Raw genomic sequence first — 23,083 nt, 5'->3', positions numbered from 1 at the left:
TACATGTTATATGCTGAAATAAACACGCGCCCACAACTGACCAACCATTCAAGCATACACACAAAAACACACACAGTGCACCACTTTCATTCAATCTACAAGAAATGAGAATGCAACAAAAAATGCATAAAGTTGCAATGTTAATCATTAATAGGCCTGTAACCAATCACTGTGTTCACAATGTAATGATTGTAATACTATTACTGTCAACGTTTATATTGTTTTTACAAATTAAATAGTTTAAAAAACTGTAAGTCCTTTTCATCAATAGGAAAAATATTATAATAAAAACACAATGAAACCAGTGTTGTTTATTCAACTTTTAAATACAGGAATAAACCAGTGTTGTTGATGTAGTGATATTTGTTATCATATTCGATAAATGTGTTCCAGCTGGAGTATCCACCCAATAGCATCGGCCTGTTCTACAGTCCACTACCACGGCAGAGCATTTCCTTGCTTTGGCTGATGTGACATTGCATTTAGCTTCATACCCCATTTAAACAAATGTGTGTGTGTACTGACATGCTTGTGCAGAGTGGAACTGGGACCACAGGGCCTTGGGAAACAAAACACTGCTTGCTGTTTCCCACTTGCTGCACTTGCTGTCCGTAGAGTAGTTGTGGTAAAGGGTACGACAGCCTGTATTAAGCAGTATCAGTTTATTCCACCCTGTCCAATCAGTGACAAAAACAGTTAAGACCAGAGTGCCATTTTCAAGAAGAGTTCCTGACCATCCTTATCACAATGTTTGCCCGTACATTTAAAGGGATTCTTCCATTCAAGACTAATCAACACACCAGTAGATTCCAACACAAACACTCCAAGGGATCATGCAGTTTATTGCGATGAGTAAAATCAACATGAGTTGCATAAAAAATATGCAGACCCAAACAGAGTGCAGTGAAAACACATCTTTCAATTTCAATTTTCAGAAAAAACCCTCGAGACATGAATCCATTTGAATGAGAAATGCCAAGCTAAAATGATTTCTCCCAAAAAGTTGGAAAATAAACAAATTGAAAGTTACTGAAAGCAACAATGTTCAGACAAAAAACTAGCAGATAAATAAAAAATGGCTTAGACAACATATATATCTCCTCACACATGCATACCAAACAGTTTGACACACAGTGGAGATTTGATCAAGGATAAATACATCACAAAGGATATCATTCTTTCTCTGACAAGAACCCAAATGAACATAATGACGTCAACTCATTGCCTTGAATGACTTGATTCACCCTTCATGTCTAACCATCTGCACATGATGTTTAGGTGACATGGATGAGAAACATTTCATCATTCTATAAAGGGTTGAAAAGCTGCATTTCCATGAACCTTTTGACCCCATCTGCACCAACATCCTCTGTTATTATGAGAGCAACACTGAGAAAGTCCAATGTTTTGTGCCCAGTGCTACTGACACGTATCACTGAAGATAACAGTATTATCCTTATTAAAGATACACAGAATGAGGAGGAAGAGTCAGTCCTGCGTAGTGGAGGCTCTATCAACACCAGTGCAGTCGGCATCAGATCCCAGTTGATGAAAGGGCAACATAACACAAATGATCTTGCAGTCAATTACTTAATTCATGAGGATTGCTTAAATGAAGGATCACAATATACAGTCTCTATATGCAAAAGCCATCTACTGGTATGTATACATGTGATACTGTATTACATAAACGTATAGATAATTGTGTGTGTCCCGTAAAGCATAAAGAGTAGCCTATCTTAAAAGAGAATCTAACACATTCAAGGGAAACTTAGCAAAGACTCTTAAACTAAACTTTCCCCCTTATCACCAAACGTCTACACTAAATTATCCTCAATTTCCAACACTTTACTGAAAATAAGAAAAAGCATATTCTTAAAATAATAATTATATTTATTGGTGAACTTTTGTAATTAAGTAAATATGAGATTTAAAACAAATAAAAGGTTCAATCATGTCACTTATCATTATTAATCATATTTGTCTTAACTATATTTAGCATATTTTTGTTTTTGTATTTTTATGTTTTTATTACCATTTTGTTTATTTCTTAAATTGTTGTAAAACATATTGAAATTTACATCCTGACTGTCTGCCTACTGTACAAAGGGAAAATAGTTTAAAAATATATTTACAGGGAAAAAAGAGAACATACTAACGCTGACGTTGATTGATAATAACTCTCATTTCTTCCTCTTCTTTTCCGTTGCTTCTTCAAACCTTCTGATACTGGACGACCATCCAGAATATGTGTATATAAAAAGTTCAAAGATACTCATCCATTTGTGAAGTAATTCACGGGGGGTGTTGACTCAGTTTGATTTAAGGCTAACTTGATGGGTTTCATCTTAATAGTATGGAGAGAGAAGTCGGTACTGAATAAATGAATAGGTTATCAACAGGTCTAGGAAAACAGCTGTTGTCACTCAATCATTTCCCCTCCATCTTCCATCTCCATATTACAGAGGTGCAGTCTGATCGTATTGGAAGTAGGAATGACTCAGCGCAATCTACTCCCTCAGCATCTTCCATCTCCATATTACAGAGGTGCAGTCTGATCGTATTGGAAGTAGGAATGACTCAGCGCAATCTACTCCCTCAGCACCTTCAATCTCCATTCAGCACTGAAACACAATTTCCTGCAGCCCTTGAACTAATGACACCTCATACTAATTGAAGACAAAACCTTTCAATAACTGAAAGGCTCATATGCTGTACAATATCTTGTGTCATCAGTCAGTTTCATATGATAAGGCATGTATTTCAGAAAGTCTGAACCCGGGGGGGGGGTCCGTGCAATATAGAGGTCTCAGGCTAAAAGTACTGTCAACATCTGTCAAAGCATACAGCGTGAGCATTCTCAAGACATCCTCCGTCTAACTGCCTCAGTCTGAGGAGGAATGTCCCATTTGGAGACATCCTCACGACTTACATTCAGACGTTCATCAAGACCATTACCATCTTCTGTGGGAAACAACATCTTTTAAGAGGATTTGAGTTCAATTTAGAATTACAGAGCATACGCCTATAATACACATTAAACACTCTGACTGACGTGAAGTAAAACTGCATTCACAAATGCTTCTTCAACGTGTCTCATAAGCCTGTATGGACCTTCCTAACTTCAGAGAGTGAACGCAACGGGTTTTACGAGATAAGTGGTGTGTTAAAAAGTGAGCCTCGGAGGCGGCTGGCTGTTTTCTAAGAACCTGAATCCAAAAGGGTTGATCAAATGCTTGTTAGATGAGGCACAGCAGTCTGACAGTGTGTGTGGTGTTCTTTAGTTATGGACGTGTGACAGGTTTATGAAGCACTTCCGATGCTATTTTAATGTCTGTGTAATCATGTCCACATCAAGTGTTAGTTATTCAAACATGTTATTGTCTTAAAACACACCACAGTCTCTCATCTGTAAATAATGACTTGGTTTCAGAGCAGCACGTTTCTTTCTTCAAGACAAGGGGATATTGCACATATCTTAACACCTTGTTCACTACGTATTGTGCTGTTACACGACGCCCTGCTGAGCTCTCTGGGGCGCACATCATCTGGGGTCCTTTAAGGCTCGTCCTTCAGTCAGTATCTTCAGCCATCTGCTTCATGACAAGACACGTCTTTCACAGTTGTTGACCGACAAAAGTTCAGAAACAGGGTGTGAAATCTCTTGAAACTTCAAACAAAGAAGAACCGTTCAGTACTGTGCAAATGATGGCTTCCAGATCTTTCCGCAACAATTTTAAAAACAGCAAATGAATGAATGAGCATGGACTGTATATCATTAAAACAAAAACAAGAGACCTAATGACTTTTCACTCAGTCCTTCAGGCTTGTTAGTTGAATTAGATAACAAGCTTCCTGCCACCATCGGGCAGACAAAGAAATAACCACAAATATTAAACAGTATTGAAATATCAAAGGAACATAAAACAAACTTAATGTCATAAGCACTTCATAATATCACTTTTGTTAATCACAATGTTAATAACATTATTGTTGTTTTACCCTGTTATTTCAGTAAGAATATCTTATTTTCATTTATGATTGAATTATCATAGCAAACAAGAGTCAAAGACAGTTGTTTGGGTGTAAGGGAGCAGAACAACTCACTTAGAAAAGAAGGTGCGAACCTTAAAGGATTCTTCGGCTGTCCCCATAGAATAACTCTTTGAAGAATCACTTTTGGTTACAGGTACAAAACCCTTTAGGTTCCAGCTAGAACCTGGTCTACAGAGGGCTCTACATGGAACCATAAAGGGTTCTCCTATGGGGACAGCCACATAACCCTTTTGGAACCCTTTTCTCGAAGAGTGTGGATGCAAAAAGAGGGAGAGTTAGTGCAGGGGCCATCGTCTTCCAAAAAACTCATTTTCGGACGCTATCATCAACATGAGTCATGACAACATCTCCTTTCTCTAATAACACTTGACCAGATGGACACTTCACTACTAACTCACATTCCCTTCTCATAATCACTCTGGAGGTGTGACTCCATTTGGCTCAAACTTGCAATATCACATTGAGGTGTCACTTTTGTGTTCTTTTTGAGTGTATTGATGGCATGGGCCAAATAAATAATAGAGTTAACATAACCCTACCCATGTGTCACCTCTTGTATTCATTGATTTGTAACAAAATAACAGGGCATGAATGTCCCCATCTTCCCTTCTAACTCACCCTGCTCTCTTCTGTCAAATATTTTCACCATTCTGTCGTTAATCTTCTCTTCCCTGACTGTTCTCCTTCCTTGTTAAAAGTGTTGCGGTTGCAATGTGGACAGTAGTGCCTCATCATCCCTGACTTCCCGGGACTAATGCCATTCCTCCCTCCCTCCATGCCTCCCCACCCAGTCTCCTCTCTCACACGTCTGACTCTATGCTGGAGAGTTTCTCGTACACGTGCCCGTTGCTGCCATTGAACGGGCGCTGTATTGGCCCCACACCCAGCGTGGAGCCGTGGAGGTTCCCTCCCAGACACAGGTCCATAGGGAACCTGGGGGCCACGGTGGACATGACCCCAGCAGTGGCAGTCGCTGGCAAGAAAGATGTCACACCCACCGAGCCCCTGAAGTCACTTCGGCTGTTTTTGGGGGGCATCTGCTGCTGCTGCTGCTGTTGTTGCTTTTTCATGTAGTATTGTTTGGCGCCATGCAAGAGACACTGGTCGTCACCAAAGGTTGGAATAAAGGGGTTTTGGTTGACTCTATCCGGGTAGAGAGATTTGGATAAGGAGTAGGTTCCTCCTCCACCGCCCTCCATCATGGCTCTTTCTCTGTCCCTCATGTCCCTCTCCCCCACTGAGCGGCGGTGAAGGCCCTCACCACCTCGGAACAAGCCGAACAGCGACCCTGCTTCTTTGGCCATCTCACCACCATAGAACAGAGGGTCTCTGTCTCGCTCCTTCTCCCTCTCTGAGCCTCCATGCCTCTCAAATATGTGGGCGAAGGGGCTAACACCCTCCATATAGCGCTCCTTCTCTTTTAAGCTAACACTTCTGGGAGGAGGCAACATCCCGCTCATTCCTGCACCCCCCATGCCCCCACCGCCCCCTCCTAGATCCCCCATGACCCCCCTGACTCCGACTGCCTCCTCTTTCTGAAGGTCTACGAAGGTGTCGCACGAGTGTTGCCGTCGGAGGGGCTTTCCAAAGCCGGCAGACTTCCTCCGCTGGGCTTGAGATTGAGGCTGGGCGCCTCCACTTAACCCCACAGCCCCCATGCCTCCGCCTTTCCCACCCCCCATCTGTTCCAAGAGGTGGTTGTTGTCCTCACTGATGTCGTACAGGTTGCCTGTCTTTTTGCAGCCCTCGCAGCGCATGCAAGTGGCAGAGCTGGGACGGCTGTTCCCTCCACCCACCGAGGATCCACAACTAACCCCCCCACCATATCCGCCTCCCCTCTCCCCCGCCCCGCTGCCATGCATCGACATCTGCTTGCCCCCTCCTCCGCTGGCACGGCAGTTACGACACTCCCAGTCTCCTCCTGCCAACCCCGCCCCTGATGTGCCTCCCCCACTCTTAGACTCTGATTTCTTGGGTTTATTTTGTTTCAGGAAGTCGTCCACTGACACCAAACTTGTACAGTTCCCCCCCCCGCCGCCCCCACCCCCCCCTCCAGGACCGTCTGTCAGATCCACATGTTCCCACTGGGGGACACCATCTTTGGGGCGGAACTGGTCCAAATAGAAATCCCTCACACTCTCTTTGTCACGGAACAGGTAGGATGTGCTCCCTGCATTGCCGCCTCCTCCTCTTTTGCGTTCGGCAGCCAGTAGGGGCGGGGAGGAGGAGCGGTGGCCGTGGTAATGGTGGTAGCCTGTGTGGTAGGGCTTTCTCCGGTAGCCCAGCTCAATCTCATCCAGCTCTCGTCTGGACTTGGCCGAGGCGGGCCTCTTCTTCAGGCTGTCGCGATACTGCTTACGCTTCTTAGCGTTGCCCTCCAGGTTCCCGTAGGTGACCGTGTGAGTGGAGATGTCTGAAACGTCTGAACGGATGTTTCCGTCATCCTCTCTGCCCCCTCCCCCACAGTACCTGTCATGCCCGGGGATGTAACCTGAGCTAGAGGCCCCTCCCTTGAAGGAGAACTTTCCGTACAGGTCTGACAGTCCCGATTTGAAGCCCGGCCCGGAGGGTGGGTTCTGACTGGCAATCAGGTCAAACTTACTCATGTTCCTGTGGGTCAGGGCAGAGCGTGGCTGGGTGGTGAAGATAGGTGCCACTCCTCCCCCTAAACTGTCACAGTCAAACATGCCCCCTTCCAGAGAGCTGTTGCTGCCCAGGCTGTGGGGTCTGTTAAGTGGTGGGCCGCTGAGCCCCAGGGCAGAGCCTCCGTGGTGGTGCAGGTAGTGGTCCTGGTACAGGTTGCTGTCCTTCAGGTGGAGGTTCCCGAACGTCCTCTCCACCTCGTTGATGTAGTCGCTGAACATGTTATCCTCCGGCAAGTATGGAGGCTTGCAGTCCGAGTGACCTGCCAGGCTGCGGCGGTGCTCGGAGATGTCGTAGACGGATGACTCACGACGGATGAAGTCCAGGGCGCTGTGAGGCGAGCCGTTAACCCCGGACAGGGAGGCCATGTTCTTAGCGGTCCGGAGCAGACGCAGGATGTTGGATTGGGTGTTGTTCATGGTGACCGATGGAGAGTCGAGAGCTGAGCTGCTCTTCTCCTCGATCTGAACTCCGTGGATGCAGCTGTAGATGCCCTGTGAGTGAAGAGGGTCATTAAGCAGCATTAGAGAGGGTAAGGGAGAGTCAGAGGCAGAATAAAGGAGAACTAAAAATAATGTTTCTAAGAGCAGACTGAGGAGAATGAGAGGGAAACAGAGACTGATAAATAACACAGGCATGTACATAGCCTATGCAACAGTTGAACATTAGACGTGGAACATGCACTACACATACCATCTACACTACTGGTCAAAAGTTTAAGGACACCTACTCATTCAAGGGTTTTTCTTAATATTTATATTTTCTACATTGTAGAATAATAGTAAAGACGTCAAAACTATGAATTAGCATATATGGAATCATGTAGTAACCAGAAACGTGTTAAACAAATCAAAATATATTTTATATTTGAGGTTCTTCAAATAGCCACCCTTTGCCTTGATGACAGCTTGGCACACTCTTGTCATTCTCTCAACCAGCTTCACCTGGAATGCTTTTCCAACAGTCTTGAAGGAGTTCCCACATATGCTGAGCATTTGTTGGCTGCTTTTTCTTCACTCTGCGGTCCAACTAATCCCAAACCATCTCAATTTGATTGAGGTCGGGTGATTGTGGAGGCCAGGTCATCTGATGTAGCACTCCATCACTCTCCTTCTTGGTAAAATAGCCCTTACATAAAAAGAGGGGTGTTGGATCATTGTCCTGTTTAAAAAAAAATGATAGTCCCACTCAGCACAAACCAGATGGGATGTCGTATCGCTGCAGAATGCTATGGTAGCCAAGCTGGTTAAGAGTGCCTCGAATTCTAAATAAATCACAGACAGTGTCACCAGCAAAGCACCCCCACACCATAACACCTCCTCCTCCATGCTTTACTGTGGGAACCACACATGCGAAGATCATCCGTTCCCCCACACTGCGTCTCACAAAGACATGGCAGTTGAAACCAAAAATCTCAAATTTGAACTCTAGACCAAAGGATAGATTTCCACCGGTCTAATGTCCATTGCTCGTGTTTCTTGGCCAAAGCAAGTCTCTTCTTCTTATTGATGTCCTTTAGTAGTGGTTTCTTTGCAGCAATTAGACCATGAAGGCCTGATTCACACAGTCTTCCCTGAACAGTTGATGTTGACATGTGTCTGTTACTTGAACTCTGTGAAGCATTTATTTGGGCTGGAATCTCTGAGGCTGGTAAACTCTAATGAACATATCCTATGCAGCAGAGGTAACTCTGGGTATTCCATTCCTGTGGCGGTCCTCATGATAGCCAGTTTCATCATAGTGCTTGATGGTTTTTGCGACCACACTTGAAGAAACCTTCAAAGTTCTTGAAATGTTCCATAAAGACTGACATTCATGTCTTAAAGTAATGATGGACTGTCATTTCTCTTTGCTTATTTGAGCTGTTCTTGCCATAATATGGACTCGGTCTTTTACCAAATAGGGCTATCTTCTGTATACCACCCCTACCTTGTCACAACACAACTGATTGGCTCAAACACATTAAGAAGGAAAGAAATTCCACAAATCCACTTTTAGGAAGACACACCTGATAATTGAAATGCCTTCCAGGTGACTACCTCATGAAGCTGGTAGAGAGAATGCCAAGTGTGTGCAAAGCTGTCATCAAGGCAAAGGGTGGCTATTTGAAGAATCTCAAATATAAAATATATTTTGATTTGTTTAACACTTTTTTGTGTTAAATCACTACATGATTCCATGTGTTTTTTCATAGTTTTGAGGTCTTCACTATTATTCTACAATGTAGAAAATATTAAAAATAAAGAAAAACTTTTGAATGAGTAGGTGTTCTAAAACTTTGGACCGGTAGTGTAAACAGAGATAAGTAAAGTGTCCACTTCTAGTCTGGATTAGACTTCTTGTTTATTGTTTCTCCATTAAGTAGTAAAATACAGATTCACATGGACTGAATGTAATGCATCCGTATTTCTACCGTATGTGGAGATACGAGACAGGAGAGCGAGAGAAAGTAGGAGAGGGGAGAGGATGGGGAGATGATTGATAATGACAGAGATGCAGTAAAGCCCTGTGGGTCTCAGCGGTCAATACCTTCAATCAATGTGATTAGAATTCAGCTGAACAATACCCCGTGGCAGTTAATAAATACGCCCGGCATCGACTGTAGACCGCCATAACATAAACCTCCAGAGAGAGGATGAGGCCATGAAACACTGACATAATGATGACAGAAAGACAAACCGTGCTATTTGCATCCTGTGATGTATACTACGATATTCAAATACAAATAAATGGAAAGTGGGGTGAACAAGGTGTGACAGATGGATGAGTGGGATCAAATCAATCTGACCCAATGATTTTTAAAACATTTTGTCTGGGAAATGACAGCAGAGGTAATAGGACCCTTTGGCCGCCATTAAAGGTCAAAGGTGTACTGGCCAATGGCAACGATTCCTTAACAGGGTAATTTTCATGTCACCTGTCCTCTCTCTCTCAGCCTTGATGCCATGACAACCATGATGCCAACCTTGTTCCTTGTCAACTCTTTCATCAGCGAAACAGCACCCCTCTGTCTTTGTATGTGTAGGTCATCTACAGTATCTGATGCTGTCTGGTCATAAAGAGTATGACATTGTTGCCGCCCTTAGCACTGAATGCAATGGAAGCCAGCGAGCATTTTTCCTCCCTTGATAAAAAACAACAACATATAAAATAATAGCCAATCAGTGTTGAGGTAAACTGAGTGAGCTCAAATGTGAATGGTCCTGGGGCACCAAAACAAAGTGTCAAGGGAAGCCAGTTTGGATTTGGCTTCACACCAATCACATCGCATCAAGAGAAATATGTCATTGACAGAAACAACTTGAATTGTTGCATCTCGTTGGGTTGTTGTCTTCCGGTGTCGAGCAAGCTAAAATTGTCCCTTTTCTAAACTATCCATGAATAGAGATAGGGATTTGGACTTGTGGTTTTACTTCATCTCCGTACTAGTCAATGAATATACAGTGATGCTGATCCAACCATAAAATCATACATTGTTGTGCCCCTGAACTGAGAGGATGGAAGTTCAATATGTAGCAAGATGTAGTAGGCTAATGTTAACTAGCTAACGTTGCCCATGAAAGGAAGTTGGGCTAGTGAGCAAGCACTTTAGCCAGATAGCCTAGGACAACATAAACTAAAAGTGTGTACTGTAAGTCATAGACTGTTTCGTCAACATGAAAGAGAGAAGGATGGCATTGGCGTTTCTCTACACACACAAATCTGAATTGTGGACAGCCACATCATATTTATCTTCTGTTGATTGGACTAAATAGTTTTTGGTATCTTTTAGTTGTCACTGTATTAGACTAAGCAGAGGTGATTTGATGGTGTTGAAATGTTGAAGTTGAAATGGTGCTGGAATAGTGGAGGCAGCTCCTGTTTTCTTTGCGACTTGCGGGAACTCTACGTGGTTCTAAATCAATAGTCGTTTAGTAGTCTGAAAATGTTGAAAACATTAACTTGCTTGACCATGCTGCAGGTCATGTAGCTTTTTGTTACATACAATATGCTTTGTGGACTTTATCGGACAGATGTTGCTCTCTGGTTTTGTGATGAAACAAAGGTGCGGTTGAAATTATTCTGCCACTGTGTCTTCTTATTGTCTCGGTTTTAGGCCTATATCACAGTGGCAAGGCATGTGAACTAACAAGTTATAGAGCAAACGCAATTATCACAACACATAGGTTGTAATTTGGCTTTTTTTTCCTGGCTTGGCTTCCCCAGTGATTTTACCCACGCACCGCTACTGACTCTCCCATATTCTCTGTGACATGCTGTCCTTGTGTTTACTCAACCCTCAACCCTTGGCAATGTTAGACGACATCATGTGTGCTCCGTTTGAGCTGTTAGCAGAGATGAATCAACAAAACAACAGAATGCCTTCGCATCATCAATGGTGCTTCATACCCAACTGAGATACTCCACATGCCCACATAAAGTAAACATTCCCAGACTGTCTCTGGGAGTATTTGGGCAGGGACGTGTGAATGGTAATAGCTCTGGCCTGAGCCTTAGAAATGTAAAGTCATGGAGGCACCTACAAACTATACCTTATTACAAGAGTGTACATGTGGTTTCAAAATCAACGATTCACTAGCTGCCCTGTCCTTGAGTAGCCTATATGTGGCTTTATGCAAATAATACTACCATGTGACCATTTGAAGATGCAGCAATTAGGTTTAATATATTTACAATACTTATCTAAACTCTTAGCTAACGTCATTAGATGGTTTCTTAAATCAGCGTGATGAATTAGTTACAGTGTTGCAGGTGTAAGAGGAATACCTCGGCTAACGAAGCCCTGCTTACTTTTTTTTCACCAGCGCAGAGGGGGGAAACTGTAACCAACAAGGGCTTGGACACTAGACTCCAGTCAGCTGTGACAGATTTCTCATTCTTACAGTGCTGAGCTTAAATGTTAATTGCGGTAATAATAGTACAGTCTATTGGAGTATGCTGTGAAATTAAGAAACAGAATCAATCCAGTGCCGCAATGGAAAATACCAAACTAAATGAGAATGAACCAATGTGAAGCCTTACCCCAGGATTGTGAAAAGATAATAAACCATCCTTTCCCTTATATCGGTAACAATGATTCGTTTTTTTTATTACGACCCAAATTACGGCGTGCCGTGTAAGGGCACGGGACAAAGACCAAACAAACACGTACACAAAACACGGTGTTGAAACCCAAACAAAAGAGCGAGGAGTACCTGTAATAAATACACAAGAGCACAATGATTTACACACGGGATGAGACTTGTAATCATCTGCGCAATGCACAAGGGCACGAAAGCCCAAAACACACAGCACAGGTACTCACACGCACCAACGGACATTGGAACAATAATGGACAGCTCAATGGAAACCAAAGGGTACATATATACAAATACTAATCAGTGGGAATAGGGGTCAGGTGTGAGTGATGAAAGTTCCGGAGGGATCAGTGACAATTGTTGTTTAATTGTCCCTTGAAAATCTGGTATGTGGCGATGAATTCTAATAATAAACATATTGTAGGTTGTTTCCTCTGAATATTCTGGAGGTGATATATAGAACCTAAAAGGGATCTTCAGCTGTCCCTATAGGAGAACCCTTTGAAGAACCCCTTTTGGTTCCAGGTAGAACCTTTTTCAGTTCCAAAGACCCCAAAAGAGTTCTACCCGGAGCCAAAAAGGGTTCTGACTGGAACTAAAATGGGTTCTCCTATAGGGACAGCTGGAGAGGCCTTCTGGAAAAAAAAATTCTAAGATTGAACTGTATTCAAGGGTCACATCCAGATATTTACCGCCACAACAACTAGGAAATAATATCATGAATGCATGTCATAATGGAACCTCACACAAATACAAACATTAATTTTCCTCATTCTTGTCCTCATACAAATTCTAATGGTTTAATCATCAACGCTTACTGACCAATCTGTCTTTGGAATGACAAGCCAACTGTCATGGATACACACCCAAACAACACACTGACAAACACATACTAAAATTGACACTATAACACAGACACAAAATAATCAACTGTTTTTCCTCTGCCCTGGTTTTCAAATGAAACGAGCAATGGATTGTGTGGCACTGTGGTACATGAGCCACGTGGTTAACCCCGAGCGTTTCACCTTGGTGAGTTACACTGGAGCCATGTCAAAACAGTTGGACTGCAAATCAAATACATCGGGGTGACTTTGCTCCCAGGAGAACCAGTAATCTACCCTCATTTCTCCGGCCGAGTGAACAATTGATTTTGGCTCAACATTTTGTAAATATTTACCCCGGATGTGAAACGGGCATTAGCATCAAAACAAAAGAAGAAAGCTGTCTGTGTTCAAACTAAACTCAGAGTTTGGCATTGGTTGGCCACTGTGGACATAAACTACATGCTGATTTCTGCTATCAGGGCCGATAAGCCTTCTACTTGACCAGGTTTCCTTATGGACTACCTTTTCCAAGAATAGAGCACTCTCATTTACTGGGTATTAGAGACAGTAAAGTTGATGATGTGAGGTTGATGATGAAGGTCATAACTCTAAAAAGATGCCAAAGGGTGCAGATGCAGATCACAGGACCACAGGAAGAAAACCTAAGTGAAGAACAGCCATGTATGAGTGTGTGCAGACAGTTACTATGGGTGTCTGAAGTGGACTGGCTCACCCTGCTGATGGAGAAGACGAAGCCTGGCTTGCCCGTGCAGTAGCCCATGAAGCAGAAGCGCAGTTGCCAGTAGAAGGCATGCTCGGCGATGAAGGTGATGAGCGACAGAGCCATGGCCGCCCCCAGCATGTAGAAGACGCCGGCCATGTTGTCCACGTCCAGCTGGCTGCTCATCACCTCGTTCTTCTCATGGTGGCAGATCCCCGTCAGCCACATGGCCTCCAGCTCCTCCATGTCACCTGGAGAGAGGGACAGGATGGAGGGAGGAGTCAAGGAAGAGTGGGGAAGGGAATAGGAGGGAGAGTGGGAACAGGCGGATGGAGGGAGGAGTGGGGACAGGGTATGGAGAAGGAGGGAGGAGTGGAGGGAGAGAAAGGAGGGAGTAGGAGAAGGGTGTGGAGAAGGGAGGACATGATGTAGCAAGAGGATAAATATTGGAACGGGAGATTTATGCAAAGTGAGCAGAGAAAAGGTATAAGGATGAGGAGTAGGGAAAGACAATTGAAAATATAGGTCTGAAAATGATACCTAAAACTGTAGAGGACAAACACTTAAAGGCTAATGCATGCAAGCCTTTGGTGGCAATTTAATGAATACAGTTTTACAATACATCCCAGTTTTCATATTCATGACAGGACACTTCAGATTCAGCAAATAGACCCATGTGTGCGCGTGAGTATATGGAAATATCAGTGTGCGTGCATGATGTGTGTGTCTACGTGTCCAGCCATGTCCCAGAGTCTCTATCTGTCTCTTTGTGGGTCACCTTGAGTAACATCAGCAGCAGTTAGTTCTGGCGGACCATGCATGAACACACACACACACACAGAGAGAGATGATCAAACACAGGGCCCACTGCCTGCTGCGCCTGCGTGGCTCCTGGACGACAAGGGCGACTGGTGTGAGAGATGGGGCTCGGTGGCGTCTGCGAGACCAGAGCTCCCTGGGGCCCTAGGCATCCTACTATGCTCTAAAAGACTGTCTGCGAGCCTCATCATCAAACCAGCCAGGCCCCCGTCTGCACCCGTCATAGGCCCCTGGTCTCTCAGCACGTGAGGATCGCTTTCTCCATCTAGGTCACACTGAGAGGAGTGCATGTTGGGGCGTGTCAATGTGACATTGAGGGCCACTTGCTAAGTTTTGGCTGGCTGTACACAGGGGACAGCACAAGATGATGACCCATATTCACACATTCACACACGAGAAATTCTACAAGAAACTGTATACTAAACACATACACAATGACGTATTGTCACCGATCCCTAAATACAGAAAACACACTCCTTATACAAAGCTTACAAACAGGTCTTAAAACACACCTGTACATTCAGTAGGCAGACACAGAGACCGACACACACAGTCTTCGTAGAGCTGACCCACATTCACACACACCCCTTGTCCACAGAGTGTAGAATACACCAGCAGCTTTACTGGCACCTCTAACTAGGACACTATAGTGGGGCCTGGAGGGGCCTTGGTCCAGGATCCTCAAGACAGGCTGGAACACACCCAGATAAAGTGGATCCAGCACAGACAAGCTGCAGAGAGAAACACGACTTCTATATGGCTTCGAATGCAGCTCTGACTAGTGCTCAACCAATGTGGGACACAGCCTATGCACAATATAACATACATAGACAATACCTGTAGGATTGTGTGTTCTATATTTTAGCCAGTTGGCAAGTATTCCAAATGTACAGTCAGCTACAATTCCATGGGGGAAAATTACGACAGCACACTCTCAAATAATTTCCCAATCTTTTAGTTTTATTGCATTTCTCTTCAGATGAAGGCAAGTAATCTGACCGGAAAAACCTGTCTGTTTTCCATCAAAGAACACCGTTAAAACCCTCAGTAAAATGGCATGAAATACATGAAGTCAAACGGTATGTAATTCTAACTGAGGGCCAATCTCACCGTCTCCAAAGAGCTGAAGGATGGCCAGGTCAACGTGTCTCTTCCAGCCAGACTCCTTCTGGATGGCGATGCCGTAGCCCGTGGAGGCAAACACCTTCCCACTGCCGATGGTCACCAGCTTACAGCCCTCGTCCCTCCCGGCCATGTAGTTCAGCACTGCTGCGTCGTAGATGAAGGCGTCCAGTTTACTAACGAGAGAATTTACAGTAATCACTTCTGGCCCAGCTTTACACTGTAACTACTCATCCCAATTAACCTGCTAAGTAGCCCTAATGTTGTGATAAGGATAATAGACTTCTGCCTGCTTTGCCAAGGGCTACAGTTGTCACATACTGTATAATGGTATACACTGTTGTGCAGGGAAATGAATAAAACCAGAGCTTTTAATGAAAAACAAGGAGAATAATTCAACTAAGATATTAAAAAATACATTCAAGGAAATAGAATACATGTTCACCCATTCCCCCAATCTAAGGCTGGCCCATTCCCTCAGTCTAAGGCCCCATTCCCCTTATTCCCCCAGTCTAAGGCCCCATTCCCTCATTCCCCCAGTCTAAGGCCCCATTCCCCTTATTCCCCCAGTCTCAGGCCCCATTCCCTCATTCCCCCAGTCTATGGCTCCATTCCCCCAGTCTGAGGCCCCATTCCCTCATTCCCCCAGTCTAAGGCCCCATTCCCTCATTCCCCCAGTCTAAGGCCCCATTCTCCCAGTCTAAGGCCCAGTCTAAGGCCCCAGTCTCCCAGTCTAAGGCCCCATTCCCTCATTCCCCCAGTCTAAGGCCCCATTCCCCTTATTCCCCCAATCAAAGCCCCCATTCCACCATTCCCCCAGTCTAAGGCCCCCTTCCTCTTATTCCCCCAGTCTATGGCCCCATTCCTCCAGTCCAAGGCCTTATTCTAAGGCCCCATTCCGTAATTCCACCAGTCTAAGGCCCCATTCCCCCATTATTAGGCCCCATTCTCCCATTCCCCCAGTCTGAGGCCCCATTCCCACTCTCACCCAGTCTAACGCCCCATTCCCCCTCCTCACCCAGTCTAAGGCCCTGCTCCCTCTCCTCACCCAGTCTAAGACCCCATTCCCCCTGCTAACCCAGTCTAAGACCCCATTCCCCCTGCTCACCCAATCTAAGACCCCAATCCCCCTGCTCACCCAGTCTAAGGCCCTGTTCTCCCTCCTCACCCAGTCTAAAGACCCCATTCCCCCTGCTCACCCAGTCTTCAGACCATACAGGGCCTCATCCACATTCTTCTGGTGGAACTTGATCATGTAGCCATGCATCTCCTTGTAGTTGTTCTTGATGTTCCTTTCCGTGCTGCCGTTAGGGACCGTCCCAAACCGGAATGGAGGGGAGAAGTCATTGGGTCTCTGAAACTGAGGGGAGGAGATAGGGAGAGAGAGAGACAGAGACGGAGCAAGAGAGAGAGAGAGAAGAGGTGTAGAAATAATGATGGCATGAGGAAAGTGGTGGCAGGCAGAGGACAGAGTGAGAGATAGAAATCAAGAGAATCAAGGAAAGATGGACAGCGAGATGGAATGGAGGTGAGATAAGGAGAGGGGAGAGCTAGTAAGAAAGAGCGAGTAAAGGACTCATGAAGTTTAATGACAGGCCTTACCTTCTTGTCGCTGAGTCCAGACACCTGGTCTACATACTCCTCCTGGATCATGAAGGCTGCCAGGTTGGCAGTGTAGGAGGCCAGGAAGATGACAGCGAAGAAGGCCCACACCGACACCATGATCTTACTGGTCCAACCCTTGGGGTTCTGCACTGGGACAGAGTTGTTGAAGACCAGACCCCACAGCAGCCAGATGGCCTTGCCGATGGTGAAGGAGGGCCCTCCAGGCTCTGATGGAGAGACAGGTAGTGATCACAATGAGCAGTGGTCTCAGGGAGGCGTCTCAGTGTTGTAGTTAGCTGTAGGATCATGAAGCACAATGTGGCTAGGGAAGCTGGAGGAACACGAATGATTGGACCATGGTGCTGAGTCATTCTGATAAACACCTGTGTTGTAGTGCAGATGAGGCTTTAGTCCACTACTAAGTATGCCTATTGTTGTTGAATATATGTGTGGCACTACCACACAAGATTGAATCCATCATGATAATACTTTTTGGCACATCAGTTGTATTTACTGTTCTGTAAGTAGCCACCATGAGTATCACTAGTTGGAATCCAACACTTGATCCAATTCGCACAAACACTGAATTCCCAAGACTACTGTATGACCAGCTAACAATAGCACTCCTTCAATGCTTTAGGAAAGAGGGTCTTATTCTCCAGAACATGAAGGATGAGAGAGATTAAAAAAAGATATGGTCTCTAAATATAGTCCCATCATGAATAGGATGGAGAGACGTTGATTATTTCTTTTAAGCTGGGAGATGTAATAAAATCGGGCCCATCCCTGTCAGGCCTGACATGTGATTCCTGAGAATATGGAAATGCGTGTAAAACACAGGGCCCACATTAAAATACATGAAGATCCAGGGGAGGTGTGTTGAAATCAATGAGAAGAGACTTCTCCTGCACTGGGCTCTGAGAGGTGAAGGAGGACAGGAGGAGGGGCTGGGGCTGGGGAGGAGGGGCTAGGGAGGAGGGTGATCAGGGTTTACTGGCTGCCATGTGGGAGTTGCGGAAGGTCACTGTGCAAAGCAGTGTGTGTGTGTGTGTGTGTGTGTGTGAGAGAGAGAGAGAGAGAGAGAGAGAGAGAGGGAGAGAGAGTGAGTGAGCAGGTGACAGAATGAGGAAGAGAAAGAGAAAAATGTGTATGTGTATGCGCGTGTGTGCGATTGTGAGAGAGACGTTCGTGCCGGTGTGGAGCCAGACCCTCTCACCTCTACCGTCGGCCAGACAACGGTTGTAGCCCACAGGGCTGAGGTACTCAAACACAAACACAGCAATCGCCGAAACCAGCAGCAGCATCACGAACATCATCACCCACACATCAGCACTGAAGGGCTCTGAGAGAGAGGCAGAGAGAGAGAGAAAGGCCAACGGAGGGAGGGCGAGTAAGATAAAAATATGCAAATGAAGAGTACACAGAGAAACAAAAAGTGAGTGAGGGAGAGGAAGTCAGAGAGAGTGGGAGTAAGAAAGAAAATATCGGAGGGGAATGAGACAGACAGAAAGAGAGAGATTTAAGCACATTATAATTCAGTCTCAGTACACACTGGATGGAACATTTGGGTGATACTGTAAAGTTGGCAGCGTTGGCAGAGTTTGTTTGTGGGTCACACTCACCGAGGAAGGCAGAGGGCGAGACGGTGCCGTTGCTACGGGATACCATGACGCTGATGCCTGTCTCGATGAAGGGAACCGAGAAGTCAATGACCTCTGACCTCTCCTTGTTGATGGTGAGGGAGCCCACAGCCATGTGGGCCTTCTTTGTCTCCACCTGAGAGAGAGAGTTGGAGAGAGAGACGGTAGGGAGAGAGAAAGAGAAAGGTCAATGAGAGACAGTGTCTACACATCAAGAACAGTCCAAGTGGAGACTTGTGATCCACAGTGCGGGAGGGGAAGGAGAGAGAAACAGAACGAGGGAGGGAAGGCAGAACAGACAGAACAAGGGAGAGAGATAGACAGAACGAGGGAGGGATGTAGAAAGACAGAACAAGGGAGGGAGAGAGAGAACGAGGGAGGGAGGGAGAAAGACAACAAGGGAGGGAGAGAGAGAACGAGGGAGGGAGAGAGAGAACGAGGGAGGGGGGGAGAGAGAGAACGAGGGAGGGGGGGGAGAGAGAGAATGAGGGGGGAGACAGAACGAGGGAGGGGAGGGAGAGAGAGAACGAGGGAGGGGAGGGAGAGAGAGAACGAAGGAGGGAGGGAGAGAGAGAGAGAACGAGGGGGGGAGACAGAACGAGGGAGAATTGGGTTAGCAGAGTGGGTCATGGCAGCTTGAAATAGCCACCCCATTGCCTCCTCCTCCCTCTCCTCCCTGCTTTCCACCCCTCCCTTCGTGCCCCTTCATCTCTCCAGGTATATTTAGCCCTAAATACCTGGGCCCTACAGAACCGGGATAAAGTGGGACAGAACTGACTGAGTTAATAAGGTGTGAATGTGAATGACAGAGGGAGGGGAAGAGAGGGGGGTGAGACGTTTTCCTTTACCTGTGGTCTGTAGGTTTGCGTGCCAAGGATTTGTTTGTGTTAGTGTGTGTGTCCCCCCCAGGGGGAGCAAGTCTGTCCAGCAGTGTACCCACTTCCTCTCTCTTTCCGTATTCTCCCTCCCACGGCTTGTACTCTCTCCGTTATGAAAGTGACCTGTGTGGGTGGTACTGAGAATGAGCGAGCGAGAACTCTTGCGTGTGTGTTCTGTGTTCACGTCTGTCGATGTTTGAAGCCAAACTCACGTAATCAAGAGTATTGCCTCAAATATTTTGGATTACGAGGATTAGTGGCTGCCTTCCCTCCATCAATGCCGACACCAGTGAGCAAAATGAAGTCAGCACAAAATGGAGAGGACCAACTTTAACCCTGCAGTGACTTCTTTCTCTCTGTTATGCACAGCTCTGATGCATTGTGTAAGTCAAGAGGCATCTATGTGATCCATGCGGTCATTAAGAGTGTGAGATATGCTTTGAATAAGAGTCTGCTAAATGGCTGAAATGTATACTGTCAATGTGGATTATACTGTAGTAGGACAGTGGATATGTAGTCCTGTCTATGACAGTGGATATGTAGTCCTGTCTATGACAGTGGATATGTAGTCCTGTCTATGACAGTGGATATGTAGTCCTGTCTATGACAGTGGATATGTAGTCCTGTCTATGACAGTGGATATGTAGTCCTGTCTATGACAGTGGATATGTAGTCCTGTCTATGACAGTGGATATGTAGTCCTGTCCTTGACAGTGGATATGTAGTCCTGTCTATGACAGTGGATATGTAGTCCTGTCTATGACAGTGGATATGTAGTCCTGTCCTTGACAGTGGATATGTAGTCCTGTCTATGACAGTGGATATGTAGTCCTGTCTATGACAGTGGATATGTAGTCCTGTCTATGACAGTGGATATGTAGTCCTGTCTATGACAGTGGATATGTAGTCCTGTCTATGACAGTGGATATGTAGTCCTGTCTATGACAGTGGATATGTGGTCCTGTCCTTGACAGTGGATATGTAGTCCTGTCTATGACAGTGGATATGTAGTCCTGTCCTTGACAGTGGATATGTAGTCCTGTCTATGACAGTGGATATGTAGTCCTGACCATGACAGTGGATATGTAGTCCTGTCTATGACAGTGGATATGTAGTCCTGTCCTTGACAGTGGATATGTAGTCCTGACCATGACAGTGGATATGTAGTCCTGTCTATGACAGTGGATATGTAGTCCTGTCTATGACAGTGGATATGTAGTCCTGTCCTTGACAGTGGATATGTAGTCCTGTCCTTGACAGTGGATATGTAGTCCTGTCCTTGACAGTGGATATGTAGTCCTGTCCTTGACAGTGGATATGTAGTCCTGTCCTTGACAGTGGATATGTAGTCCTGACCATGACAGTGGATATGTAGTCCTGTCTATGACAGTGGATATGTAGTCCTGTCCTTGACAGTGGATATGTAGTCCTGTCCTTGACAGTGGATATGTAGTCCTGACCATGACAGTGGATATGTGGTCCTGACCATGACAGTGGATATGTAGTCCTGTCCTTGACAGTGGATATGTAGTCCTGACCATGACAGTGGATATGTAGTCCTGTCTATGACAGTGGATATGTGGTCCTGTCCTTGACAGTGGATATGTAGTCCTGTCTATGACAGTGGATATGTAGTCCTGACCATGACAGTGGATATGTAGTCCTGTCTATGACAGTGGATATGTAGTCCTGTCCTTGACAGTGGATATGTAGTCCTGTCTATGACAGTGGATATGTAGTCCTGACCATGACAGTGGATATGTAGTCCTGTCTATGACAGTGGATATGTAGTCCTGACCATGACAGTGGATATGTAGTCCTGTCTATGACAGTGGATATGTAGTCCTGTCCTTGACAGTGGATATGTAGTCCTGACCATGACAGTGGATATGTAGTCCTGTCTATGACAGTGGATATGTAGTCCTGACCATGACAGTGGATATGTAGTCCTGTCTATGACAGTGGATATGTAGTCCTGACCATGACAGTGGATATGTAGTCCTGTCTATGACAGTGGATATGTAGTCCTGACCATGACAGTGGATATGTAGTCCTGTCTATGACAGTGGATATGTAGTCCTGACCATGACAGTGGATATGTAGTCCTGTCTATGACAGTGGATATGTAGTCCTGTCTATGACAGTGGATATGTAGTCCTGACCATGACAGTGGATATGTAGTCCTGTCTATGACAGTGGATATGTGGTCCTGTCCTTGACAGTGGATATGTAGTCCTGTCTATGACAGTGGATATGTAGTCCTGTCTATGACAGTGGATATGTGGTCCTGACCATGACAGTGGATATGTAGTCCTGTCCTTGACAGTGGATATGTAGTCCTGTCTATGACAGTGGATATGTAGTCCTGTCTATGACAGTGGATATGTGGTCCTGTCTATGACAGTGGATATGTGGTCCTGTCTATGAGAGTGGAAGGTTATTCCAACCAGAACATCCTCTGCTACAGTAAACTTCCACTACATATTTTTACCCACAGCCTTTGGGCTGTTACCAAGGTGAGGGGCAACATTAGAACTTTCCTGAAGTTAGAACAAAGTGGTAAACTAAACTCAGCTGCTCTCTGCCTCAGTGCAGCTGCTGCTACTGCTGTATATTAGAACTGACAACAACCTTACCTTGGGACCAATGTCGATTACGCAACATCCTTATAACACAAACTGGACTTTCATGGTAGACTGCTCTTTACCCTTGAGTGAGGTACTTAACCTGACTGACATTAGCTGATGCCCAAATGAACAAACTGGTGACATGGAAGTGGAAGAGGAACGTCTGTCTGTAAGTCACTCAGAATGAGTTTTCCTTCCAGGTCTCTCCAAGTTAATAACAGAGGGCATGGTTCCGGTTGGGACAGCCACTGACACAGATACAGACAGACACAGACACTGGCAGACAAACAGAGACAGACAAACATAAGATACAGTAGACAGATTGATACCTGCAGACTGCTAAACAGACAGACTGACACAGGTAGCTAACCCCCATGACACCATCAAACACAGACAGACTAGCTGCAGCTCCGGAGGCCCACCTCTCCCACCATGCCGTTCCAGGTGCCGTTGATCTTCTTGCCGTGTTTTCCGTTGGTCACCAGGTAGAGGTCGTAGGTGAACTTGACGTGCTTGGCAATCTTCTTCAGGATGTCGATGCAGAAACCCTTACAGCAGCGCTTGATATAGATCCCCGAGTCGACGGTTTTATTTCTAAGAGCGAGAGAGAGAAAGGGAGAGGGAAAGAGAGAGGGAAAGAGCGAGGGAGGAGGAGAGCGGCAGAGAAAGGAGAAAAGCATGCAGAGAATTAGCATAAAACGGAGGAAAGGAAGAGAGGAAACAACAGAACAGAAGAGGGGGAGATATAGCAGGGGAAAGTGCAACAGGAATAGACAGACAGAGAGAACGTAAAAAAGATGTAAAAGGTGAGAGGGAGAACAACAGGCCTTATTAACACCGGCATTCATACATCTCCAGGCCGCAGGCAAAGATATTTATTCCATGCTGAACAACGTATGTTTAGACAGAGATTAGATGGAGGGGAACATTATCAGCATGCTTAAAGCGCTCGGCTTTCTAGAGACTTTAACAGAGTACTTCCTACCCCGCTAGCCTGGATTTGGATACCATCATGGCCATGTTGCCACGGCAGAGTGAGACAGGGTGGAGAGAGGAACATATTGAGACAC

The 23,083-nt window shown here is 45.5% G+C and overlaps 1 protein-coding gene across 1 annotated transcript in view; it reads right to left on the bottom strand.

The window, feature by feature from the left end:
- Positions 1–291: 291 nt before the first annotated feature.
- Positions 292–23,083, bottom strand: part of LOC135554245 (glutamate receptor ionotropic, NMDA 2B-like) — a 132,954-nt gene continuing 110,162 nt past the window's right edge. The window contains exons 8-15 of the mRNA XM_064986411.1: positions 22,436–22,607; positions 18,491–18,644; positions 18,085–18,210; positions 16,866–17,095; positions 16,463–16,623; positions 15,252–15,439; positions 13,335–13,573; positions 292–7,193 (exon numbers count right to left, since the gene is read on the bottom strand). Of these exons, the coding sequence (XP_064842483.1) occupies positions 4,857–7,193; positions 13,335–13,573; positions 15,252–15,439; positions 16,463–16,623; positions 16,866–17,095; positions 18,085–18,210; positions 18,491–18,644; positions 22,436–22,607 (3,607 nt within the window). The 3' untranslated portion in view covers positions 292–4,856. The remainder of the gene's footprint in view (positions 7,194–13,334; positions 13,574–15,251; positions 15,440–16,462; positions 16,624–16,865; positions 17,096–18,084; positions 18,211–18,490; positions 18,645–22,435; positions 22,608–23,083) is intronic.

The sequence above is a fragment of the Oncorhynchus masou genome, chromosome 14 (assembly GCF_036934945.1).
Source record: "Oncorhynchus masou masou isolate Uvic2021 chromosome 14, UVic_Omas_1.1, whole genome shotgun sequence".
NCBI lineage: Eukaryota > Metazoa > Chordata > Actinopteri > Salmoniformes > Salmonidae > Oncorhynchus > Oncorhynchus masou.
Note: the sequence above shows the minus strand (reverse complement) of the source record. Positions and strands in the feature narration are given on the sequence as shown.